General features: G+C 38.7%; 1 protein-coding gene across 1 annotated transcript in view; it reads left to right on the top strand.

The window, feature by feature from the left end:
* The window catches only part of LOC120299565 (cullin-9-like), a 60,167-nt gene that overhangs the window by 34,020 nt on the left and 14,529 nt on the right, over positions 1-11,618 (top strand). The window contains exons 18-32 of the mRNA XM_039324481.1: positions 1,632-1,727; positions 2,412-2,587; positions 3,261-3,394; positions 3,492-3,677; positions 4,333-4,448; positions 4,991-5,173; positions 5,370-5,527; positions 6,231-6,465; positions 6,613-6,784; positions 8,109-8,254; positions 9,090-9,198; positions 9,626-9,822; positions 9,913-10,172; positions 10,277-10,640; positions 10,947-11,087. Coding sequence (XP_039180415.1) covers positions 1,632-1,727; positions 2,412-2,587; positions 3,261-3,394; positions 3,492-3,677; positions 4,333-4,448; positions 4,991-5,173; positions 5,370-5,527; positions 6,231-6,465; positions 6,613-6,784; positions 8,109-8,254; positions 9,090-9,198; positions 9,626-9,822; positions 9,913-10,172; positions 10,277-10,640; positions 10,947-11,087 — 2,673 coding nt within the window. The remainder of the gene's footprint in view (positions 1-1,631; positions 1,728-2,411; positions 2,588-3,260; positions 3,395-3,491; positions 3,678-4,332; positions 4,449-4,990; positions 5,174-5,369; positions 5,528-6,230; positions 6,466-6,612; positions 6,785-8,108; positions 8,255-9,089; positions 9,199-9,625; positions 9,823-9,912; positions 10,173-10,276; positions 10,641-10,946; positions 11,088-11,618) is intronic.

Raw genomic sequence — 11,618 nt, 5'->3', positions numbered from 1 at the left:
CATCTTAGGTGTAGAACCATTTCTCCCTGAACTGCTGCCTAATCAATGAACCAGAGCGACATGATTGAATTTCAGAAGCAAATATTTTTACTTAACCACTGAGATGTATATATGCATGGTTGGAGCTAAAGTTCATTAATGTGGAAATACATTTGGATTTTGTATACATATACATAAAGTTTGCATTGGTTGACTCTCGAGGGAGCCAAAGCATAATTTCTTAGACATCTAATCCTATCTGTCAGCTTGTTTTCTACTGCCTCACTGCTGATATTTATCCTTGTAATTTATAACTAATTTTTCCTGGAACTTGACATCTGTTAAAATTTTAAATAATCAAGAGTTTCTTCAAGCAAGAGGATTCCCTTCTCCATTATTCAATTAATTAAGGATGGAGCTGCATTATTGCTGTGTTTTAAATGCCAATATGTAGCTCAACATGTACTCCCAAACTTTTTATGGTGGGTTTTACTGAAAGTTTCTATGTGATTCTCAGTGTTAATGCTAGGGCTCAGGGGGTAGGATTTACAAATACAACTGAAGAGATATTGGTGGTAGAGAAGATTTAATCAGATGTGTTTTGTACGGTTTTTGTTCTAAGCTGCCTTTAAAAAAATTGAGAGAAAGCTCCCAGTTCTTGACTAAAGGGATATTCTTCTGTTGATAATGGATGATATTCTTCCTGTCCCTAAAACTTCAGTTGAATGGAGAAGGGTTCTTTGATTTTGTATTTACAAACTTTCTCACTTCAGACTTAAAGGAATACCCTCTTCTTGCTAGATGCATTTATGCTGTTCATATAGGGTGAGCATATATAACCAACCATACATTTATCTACAGTAGTGGCCAAAATTTTGGAAACCTTTTGGGAAAAGTGTATTTTTGAGGTTTGATGGCTAATAACACCACTTTTTTTGGAGTAGTATCATAAAATTATATATCAATGGAAAGATAATTTAATCAAGAATGTAATGCAATATAGTTTGTTCAATTATCTGTACTGAATTCTGTGAAAAGTTATAGCCAAATAACCAGAAAAAGGAAGCATAACTTGCTTAGGTTGATATCAGGTAGCTTTCCTTCATCTGATTGTAGCCAATGAGCATGAGTATTTAGAGAGCCAATCTGGTGTCATCTTGTTTTGGCAATGAGCCAATCAGATCACAGTAGGATTTAGTTATTGATGTCATGTATTGAAGCTGAGAGGAGGACATTTGTTATGTGATTGCTATCAAGTTGGTTGGGGTTTTTTTTGTGTTCTTTCATTTAGTGAGCTTGTAAAATGTAATAAAATTAAAGTAATGGTGCAAAGAGTTGACTGGTTGCCCAGAAAGCGATGTAAAATAGTATTATTAAATGAACAAGGCTACAGTTATAAAGAAATTAAAAGAAAAATTGGCAGAAACTTAGCCAAATGTGGCATTTCTACTGTACACTTTTCCCAAAAGGTTTCCACAATTTTGGGTTTCCACAATTTTGGCCACTACTGTATGTGGTGGGGAAAAGCATTACATTAGTTCCTTACATCTGTAGAAAGCACATACTTGCTTTGTGGATTTCTTTGGCTCTGAAAGGCAGGTTGCTGCTTCCATTTGCATTTCTTGCTGAGACTTTGGCTCTTTTTCTAACAGGTGAATGTCCTACCTACAGCTAACCGGATAGTTCTTCTGGAGAATATGGCCCGCTTCTGGCCAGTTATACAGATCAAAATTAAGCGCTGTCAACAGGTAAGTCTGAATGTTGTTTTTTGAAACAAAACAAAGACTAAAGAGTTGTGCTTGACCACCCCAATAGTTTTTGACACATTGTTATAAATCCGTCATCAAAATACTTCTTTCCTCAGATTAATAAGACTTTTTATAAGTGTTTCATTTTCCAAACAGTAAGTTGACATGTTATGCTTTATATCTGGAAATGTTATGTTTCTTAGAGAAAATAGATTCATTGATTATGTGAATTATAATTGCACGAGTGCTTGAGAAGATATAAGTGGTAAACCTAGCTATATAACATGATGAATGATAAATTCCTTTCAGTTTAATGATTTATACTGCCTTTTTAAAGCGGTATATAAGTCTCATAAATAAATAAATAAGTAAATAAATTTAATTTTTGTTGGTTTTTTTTTCCTTTGAAAAAAATGACGACCTGGCATTCTTTTATTGCACAGTTCATAATAAGACAATTGGTTTTGAAAGCATAGTATCTGCCCTCTTGCAAAAAAAGTTGTTTCAATTTTCTAATTGATAGAATACTGGATTTTTTTGTTAGTAATATGAGAAGCATTGTTCAGCTGTAAAAATTGAATGCTCTACAAATTAAATAGAAATATCTTTGAAAAGAACCTGCATGTTAGACAGAGAGTTACTTGAAAAATATTTCCCTATTGGAGAAAACTATGTTATTTACAGGGTGGCATTGACACACGAGTGCGTGGCCTTGAGGTGCTAGGTCCCAAGCCCACCTTCTGGCCCATCTTCAAAGAACAGCTGTGCCGACGTACATATCTCTTTTATACCACCAAAGCACACACTTGGTGCCAGGAAATCTTAGAAGATCGTATGCAGCTGCTGCAACTTTTCAACAGGTCAGACCTTTTCTGATATAATTCTTTTATCCTTTTCTCACGGCTGCAAATGGGGAGATGTTCCAGGGACTAGAACTGATTTTTGCAAATCAGAAAAACGAGCACTGCTATAGGCCATTCCTATATTCTCTGCTATATTCCTAAGATACCCATGTTCCTGCCTGTTAAGTATGTGTCAGCCCTTCAAGTTAGATCAAAATAGGACACCAAGTTATGGATGCTACTGTTGTTAAAAGGTTACCGTGACAGAATCTTGTAAAGTCTGAATGCTCTTTCTTCTTCCCTCCGTCTTTATGACACTTTCTGAAATTAAATTACTGCCGTAAACCTAGATTTTGTTTATCTGACTTTTTGCCTTGCTTGCTGCTCCATGCATTATTATGGCTTACCACCCAGTCAGGCAGTTGTTTAGACTGGATTTGACATTCTTGTTCATGTATTGAGTCCTTCCCAAGGATCTAGGATAGGCAGATGCTATTATTAATATTAATAATTTGATTTGATTTATATGATCACCCGTCTCACCTAAGTGACTTTGGGTGACTCACAATAGATAAGCAATGTATCATGGTATCTAAGTTTCTGCCTCCTCACCATATCCCCCCCCCTTTTTTTTACATTATGAAATTTATTTGTTCCAATCCAAATAAGCTGCATCTCTTTCCTACTGTAGATTGAACAGTGCCTTGCGCCATGAGCAAGTATTTGCCAATCGCTTCCTTCCTGATGATGAGGCTGCCCAGGCTCTAGGCAAGACCTGTTGGGATGCCCTGATTACTCCCTTGGTGCAGAGTATCACCTCTCCAGGTACTAGATGCTTCCTTGCACAGATCTTTTGATGACCAATCTTGCCTATGCCTTCTTTTCCCAAGCAGATGTGTTAACTGACTTTCTATCTTTCCAGACTCTAGTGGCATAAGCCCCATGTCATGGTTACTAACTCAGTACTTGGAAAATCTGGATGCAGCCAGGAGTTCCATGAGCCGAGCTTCCATCTTTAATTCCCGTGTTCGGCGCCTGAGCCACTTGCTAGTACACGTGGATTCTGCCGGCCCTGATCTTGAGGAGCTGAAGCCTCCTGTTAAAACCAGTGAGTGTCCTTCTTTGGAGCAAATAAGTGAAAAAGGGTCAAGTCCTTCTTCCAGTATTGACAGAATGGTAACAAAAAGGCGCCTCCTTGGATATATTATATGACAAGAACAAGATCATCTGTAAGACTATGCTGTAAAGATTGACGGCATGGAATTATTGACTGGAGAAAAGTTCTAAAGGATTTGGGAAGTTGGAGACAGGTATTTGAGGACTCAAATAGCTCTCTATCCCAGAAATCTTCCTTGTTACAGACTGAGAGGGGAAATAATGTAAAATATTGTCTACTATTTTATCTTCCTTTCTTTCTATTTTGAATTTAACAGAATGCAAAGAATATGTTAAAACCTGTATTTTTGGGGAGACTGTTGCTTTTTTCATATCAAATACCCTGAATATAGCCAAAAATCTGAAATTATCTAGTGTCTAAAAACCCACTTTTCTAATGGGGATAATTTTAAAAGTGCACTGAGTTTCCATTTGTTTTACAGTTGTATAAATGGAATTATTTGGAACAGACCTTTTGGGAAACAATGGTAGAATTCCACCTGTTCAGGAGAGACAGTTTGTCAGGTGCTTTAAGTATTGTTGTTGTGTCATACTAAAAACTAGGGATTTGTAATGCTCTCTGATGTTGTGTAACATGCAATTTGCAGATGGGAAGAATGGTAAGAACAAGGAGTCAAGCTCAGGAGTTCTCAAGCCAGCAGTGAATAAACCCTGTGGGATGACAGGCATCACACAATGCTGGAAAGATGTAGTGCAACAGCAGGTAAGGATGGCTGAAAGGTGGTGTCCAGCAGCAAGAGGACGAATGCATGCATCAAGCAGGGAATCGTGACATTAATGCAGACTTTGGGGTCTTTGTATTGACATCTTCTATCATAAGCTATCGGCCAGTTCATCATGCATGCTTCTTTATAATTCATGGTACAAGTTAAAGCATCTTAGAGAACTGTATTAGGAGCTCTGAGGCTTCAAAGAAATGTGAAATCAAGCTCTCAGTGAAAAGAGTGTGTCTATTCCAACTTTGTTATCTGCTAAGCTAGGTAGAGTTTATTGTTAAATTCCCAGCATAGGATTTGGCTCCTGGTTGCTTTTAGACAACTATTAATACAAATAAACAAACAATTATATAAAATCTTTAGGTGGAACATCTTGAATGTTCCAAAATAACAATTGGGCATGAAATTTGCTTGAATCCAATGAAGAATTGTTATGCTTTCCTTAACAAAGCTTCCTCGGGTGTGATCCCATTGAGCTAGATACTTTAAAAGGTTAAAATGTTGCCTGTGCCTCTTCTCTGTTGTCCAGGTGAAATGTTTCTTGGAGTCCTCTTGGCAGGCCCCTGATTTTGTGGAACGATATTGCAGAACCTACCAGCGCCTCCGTACTGCCATGGAGGAGCTTTTTGGACAGCAGATCTCCTTCATGCTGGCCTTATGCCACGGTTTCTCCGGAGGCTTGTTACAGCTCTCCTTCCTGACAGCCATGCATGTAAGTCAGAGATCAAGTAGACATTTTCATAAAATAGAGATGTACAACTTGAGACCCCAAATTTTCACTCTAAAAAAATTACCCAAGACTTCCAAAAGTAGTTATTAAATTGCAATTGTTAATGTAATAGAAAGAAACATATGTCAAATAAATGTTTGGCACATACCATGCTAACATATGTTAACCTGATTTCCAGGTGAGTGAGCAATTTGCCCGTTACATTGACCGGTGGATCCAACAGAGCTGGGCAGATTCGGGTAATGTGGAGACCTTTCAGTGCCTACAGCAGAGCCTGGAACCCATCCTCTTCCTAGCAGATCTGGAGTTGGCCAACACTTTTGAGCGATTCTACCGGTGAGGCTTTTGTGGAGAGGAGGAAAGAAGGGAAAGATGAATATACTACTTTTACTAACAGAGTAGACAGGTCTCAGGTAGGAAGCTTTTTGGCAGTAATGATAAAGCATCTTGCTGGTCCTTCAATCTGGATGAAGACGTCTTCAAGAACATACATATGGGTCTGTTTTAAGGAGTACAGGTAGTTCTCAACTTACAGCCATTCGTTTGGTGACCATTCAAAGTTACAACAGCACTGAAAAAGTGTCTTATGACACCTATGACCATTGTTGCATTCCCATGGTCATGTGATCAAAATTTGGACACTTGGCAACTGGCATGTATTTATGATAGTTGCGGTGTCCCAGGGGCATATGTGACCCCTTTTTGTGACCTCCTGACAAGCAAAGTCTATGGTGAAGCCAGATTCAGTTAACAGTTAATAAAAGTTAAACCACATAACAACTGAAGTGATTCACTTAACAACTGTGGCAAGATGTAAAATGGGACAGAACTCACTTAACAACTGTCTCGCTTAGCATCATAAACTTTGAGCTCAATTGTGGTTTTAAGCTGAGGACTACTGTACTTTGAAGGGCCCTGGGTCTTTCTTATGAATCAAATAAGCCTATATCTCCAGGCACACTGTAGGGACCGGGAGAATAAGCGTGGCTGATGGATGACCCTTGTTTTGAATTTCATCTTGAACAACTTGCCTCTCCAGATACTACCTAGGAGATCGTCTCCTGTCTCAAGGGAAGACATGGCTGGAATCTGCTGTAGTGGAGCACATTGGGATCTGCTTCCCCAACCGCTTCCCTCAGCAGATGCTGAAAAACTTGAGTGAGATGGAGGAGCAGCAGCAACAGTTTCATCTTTTCCAGTTGCAGCAGTTGGACAAGCAGCTGCTGGAACTAGATCAGCAAGAAAACCCTGAAGAGGCGATGGAAGAAAATGAGGTGAGCAGGAGGAAGAACAGATCTAAAGCAAAAGTAGACCTCTGATGTAAAAGTTTTTTTGTCTTAAGTCTCTTTTGTCTGATTGATGTTGCCAAGAATGTCCCGTCGTTAGTCACAAAATTGATACTGGATCTATTTTGCTCCCAGATGATGGAAGATAAACCATTTTCTCAGGAGCAAGAAGCACAAGTGAAGGTATTGGCTTTGTCTCCACGTTGTTGGACCATCTCTCCCCTCTGCTACCTAGAAGACCCTGCCAGATTTTTCCCATCCTCTCTCAGTCAGCAGCTGAGAAAATTTGCAGACTTCTATACCCAGAGTGAGTATGAGACTGTCCTGATTTGGTAGGAAGCAGCATTCTTTATAGGTCCCACTGCATCCTGGTGTAGTTGTTGGTAAGCAAACCAAAACACTTCACCCAGAGACATTATAATCAGGAAGGGTTTATAAACCTGGTAACTAGTAGTTTCAGATTTCTGATAAAGAAATTTCAGTAGATTTTTAGAGAGGCCATCATAAATATTATCTCTGGAAGAACTGACCAATTATAGGACTAAGGAACATAGCCAGTTGACAAGGAAAAATCATATTTGGTTAGTGTAACTCTATTTTAGAAGTGAAAATTTCAATGTTTATAAAGTGCAAAGAGTTGTTCAGACCCTAAATTTCCAACATGGAACATTGCCTGGCACTTGCCAAGCTTTTTGCCTACCTCATTTTTTGTTTAAGATTAGAGATGATTGGAGATTAAAAAAAAAATAGGAAATACAGTAGTGAGTTGCAAAGTGTTATTTGGTATAATGATTACTTATAATAATGTTTCTAGTTCCAAAAAGATCCCAATGGTATTCTTAAAAAAAGAAATGGTGGATGGCTGCCACCAAATCCTTCGCTAACATTTTTATGAAAATGATGATAACATGCTTTCAGCGTTCTATATGTGCCAATGAGTTAAAAAAAGATTAGGTACACCTTCTTTGATCCTTTGAAAAATAAGTAACCAAGATTTTATGAAATAAGTGATTGAATTGTAAAATGTAAAGATTAGGACCATTTCATTTCTACTGAAAATGAACCATTTGATAATCCAGAATATACTTTCTATTTATTCCATTCTTTTTCCGATGACTCTGCATGTGTGCATATATATTCATGTATACCCACTGTACTATTCCCTTTCAAACTAGGCAAAATTATGTGAAGCACAGAAAGTCATTAAAAAAATTAATGGCAACAATACATTATTCAACAATACTTCTCCATACTTTTTTATACTTTATCCTTGCTTCCAATATAACCCTTCACTGCTTCATACATTTTTTTTTAATATGTTTTTAGTTTTTTCACTTCTTTTTGAGAAACTTGGCAGACTCCCTATTTTCTCAGGCTCAGAATGGGGGGCACACAAATCTAAAGGAGAAATGCTGCTCCAGAGAACAGCACTACTGATTAGTGATAGTGAAGCTATGCTTTCTGTATCCCATCAGATGATGTTACTTTATTGGCTTATATGATTATTGTTCTCAGCTTAAGAAGGTTTGCAGTGTCTAAATAATTGCCATACCTGGGACTGAGGACTTGTAGAAATGTCTTGGTGAGCTTTCAGTGTATTTCTCTCTCACTGAATTTTTCATCTCTTTTAGGCCGGAGCCATTTTGGGATGGAGCATACAAAGCCACAGCGTTTACAGTGGACATGGTTGGGTCATGCTGAGCTAAAGTACCAGGGCTACATCCTGCAGGTGTCCACCCTGCAAATGTACATTCTTTTGTGCTTCAACCATGCCGAGGTCCTGACTACCTTGATTCTTATTTCATTGCTTCATATCTATGCTTAGTATTTATCCATCTGCTTTAGTTTTATTGACATTGATTGGGCTAGGAATTGAATAATTGTAGAGAAAACTATTTATCCTCTCCATTCCTTTCCCCTGTTTCTGGCTTGTGGAAGGAAAAGCATTTTATTAAAAAATGGAAATGTTTTGTATTGAGGCATCAGTGATAGAGAATTCAGTCTGAACATGCTCTATTTGGATTTATGTTTAGTGCAGATATGTATAATTTTGTCCTTTTTATAAGATAAGGATGTTTTCTCCCTGATTAGGGTGAGGGTGGTAGCATAAAGTTGGATCAATGACTTTTGTTTATCAGCTTGTGTTCGGCCTGCTAGTTTGCCTGATTTAGGCTGGAGTTGGCTTAGGGGTTTTGTGGTCTGATATTTACTGGTGTTGCTTATAAAGACAGAATAAAAATCTGATAATTAAAAATAAAATAAAAAATAAATTTAAGCTGCATAGAATCTCTTTCAATGAGACAACCTCGTCTGAAAAAAAAATAGTATCTTGACATTTTCTGCAGCATGATCTGAAGTTATTCTGAACGGGATGATAGTGCTGAACCGTTGGTGATTCTGGATTGATTCTTGCTGCTCTGTCCTGGGAATCTATTAGCAGCTCTTCCCCTTATCAGTAGCACATATCCCTGTAAATGGGTTAGGATCTCAGAATGGAAGGGTTATTGAATTTGCAATATTCTTTACAGTAGGGGCTGAAGACTAGGTGTCACAGCTTTCTTTCTGTCTTTTTTTCATACGTTCAGCTTTATTTTTTTCTTTTATCGTTTCAGGAAGTTTCTGTGGAGACACTATTAGAAGTCACCGGTCTCTCCCCTGTCCTCCTAAGCCACGCCCTGAAACCTTTGACAAAGGAGAATGGGATACTTACCCAGAGGCAGAGTAAGTAGAGAGGACATTCCTGTAAAAGGGGATACTGAGAGTTTGTAAAGTTGGCCTGAAAATTTGGATGGGATTTTGACTTTTATTTAGTAGATTTATATCCCACCTTTCTTCTGGGAGCTCAGTGAGGTATACCGTGCACTTTTTCTTTCAGTTTTTCCTTATATGGCTGAAAGACAATAGCTGGTCCAGTTACCCAGTGAGCTTGAACAGCTGACAGTGAACTCAACCCTGGGCCTTTCTGTCTTATTCTCTTCACAAAAGAATCATTGAATAAACTTTTAGTTGATTTCATGGCTCAATGAAGAAGCTTCATTACAAATTCAGTGATGAGGTTAAAAGAATTTTCCTAGTCATGTGTCACAGAATACAGCTGGATTTAGAAAGGCAAAAATATCTTAGCTCTGATGTCTTCTTTGACTGCTAGGTCTTTTGAGGCTGAACGAGGGGACACTGGGCCAGCCATCCGGTCAGCGCCTGTGGCTCTTGCCCAAACAGATGTATTTGAATGTGGAAGAAAATGAGGGCTGTGCTTTGGAGAAGAAGAGAAATACCATTTGCTGTCTCCTTGTCCAGATCTTGAAGGCAGAGAAAGAGATGCATATTGACAACCTGGTATTTAAGGTATGGAATGCAAGGACATAAGCCCCTTGCTGAGCTCAGCTGGCAGCCAGAAGGAAGGTCTGCTGCATTCATTCTTTCTACCTTGTTCAGGTGATTGATGCCTGCCAGAAACGGGAGTCTGGTGGTACCCAGAAATTTTTGAACTTTTGCTGTAGTAGCACAGATGTCCTCTCTTGCATCCTGCATCTGCTGAGCCAAGGTTACATCCAACGCCAGGAGGACAACCCACATATCTTGGAGTACAACTCGGCAGAGCCCACCACACCTCACCGAGGTCAAGCCCAACTCATTTTTCAAAACATTAAATGCCAAAAACCAAAGAAGGCTTCTGGGAAAGATACAACCAACAGGTAATGCTGTATTTTAATTTGCTGTGCATATACACCAGAGAGTGAAAGCAATCCTTTGTTTTTGTTGTTGTTGTTGTTGTACTTGATAAGGCTTTTCTTGTCAGATTGGATACCTTTGGCCTTGACACAGAACAGGTTCTGATGGAGACGGTCCTCTTGCCTTTGGGACGCACAATGAATCAAGAAGAAGTTGAGTTGCTGATGACCCAAACAGTGGAGAAGGTGTCAGATACTCTAAGTGTGACTACAGATATAGCTCAACATCTGCTCATACACTGTAAGTGGAATGTGGATGTTCTGATTCAGCGATACACGGAAGACCAAGAGTCGATGCTGTTTTTCTCAGGGCTGCAAGTGCAAAATCCTCAGCCACCTTCAAGCCCTGTCAGCCACTGTCCAGTGTGTGTGAATCCTCTGAGTGAAACAGACAATCTGCCTCTTCTGTGTTGTATGCACTACTGCTGTAAGGTAAGAGCTTCTTTACTACTGTGTTAATAGGTATTTGGGATGGGATACAATTGCTTTCATTCTGTCATATTAGTAGTGTGTTAGTCTGGCATCTTCCTTTGGAAGCCTGAAACATCTTGTATTTCATTCATCTTTGTGGATTGCTTTGAACTTTTTTCATATCCATGAAAGAACATTGTCAATATATAGAGCTGGTTTCCATTCCTATTCTCAAATAATTAATAGCATTTTTTTATAGTCTATGATAAACTGCAGTTAAAATATTCCATATTTTTTTCCTCTTCCTTCATTTTTTTTTTAAACTAGTCCTGCTGGAATGAATACTTGACTACTCGGATTGAACAAAATCTGATTCTGAATTGCACATGTCCCATTTCTGATTGCCCTGCACAGCCCACTACTGCCTTTATCCGCTCTATCATTTCCTCCAAAGAAGTCATTGCCAAGGTAAGCAGGGTAATTATAAAAAGCAGGTTTAGCTGATTGAAAAACTGACCAGTCCCCTCCAGAAAGGAATTTTGTTCTTATGAGTGGATACTTGCTATATTTTGAAGCTTGAGGGTTGTCATAGAAGGTTAAGCTGTTAATCCATTATGCTAGGTATGCTTAATTTCACATTAGTAGAGACTCCCTTGCTGTATATGACTACTGGTAATTGTTGATTAACGCCCAGAATTGGGCTCAGAATTTTGGACCTGACTTGATTTTATGACCATTTGTATGATGATTTTTAACTGAATCACCATGGACATTAGGCAGAGCATCTGGTCATTAAGAAATCCAGCACATCCAATGGGAAAGTGGCAAAAAATATTGCAAGTTGCAATTCCAGGACTCTGGGATGCTGCAAGTAGTCATAAATGTAAGTCTACTGTCAAGAACCTGAAATGTGGTCACTTGATCATAGGGGGAGTGGGAGAGAGAGGAGGAGGGCACGACAGAATGTTTTACAGTAGCCAAAAGTGATATATGGGCTGT

The sequence above is a fragment of the Crotalus tigris genome, unplaced genomic scaffold (genome assembly GCF_016545835.1).
Source record: "Crotalus tigris isolate CLP2741 ecotype Arizona unplaced genomic scaffold, ASM1654583v1 scf7180000024302.2721777, whole genome shotgun sequence".
NCBI lineage: Eukaryota > Metazoa > Chordata > Lepidosauria > Squamata > Viperidae > Crotalus > Crotalus tigris.
Note: the sequence above shows the minus strand (reverse complement) of the source record. Positions and strands in the feature narration are given on the sequence as shown.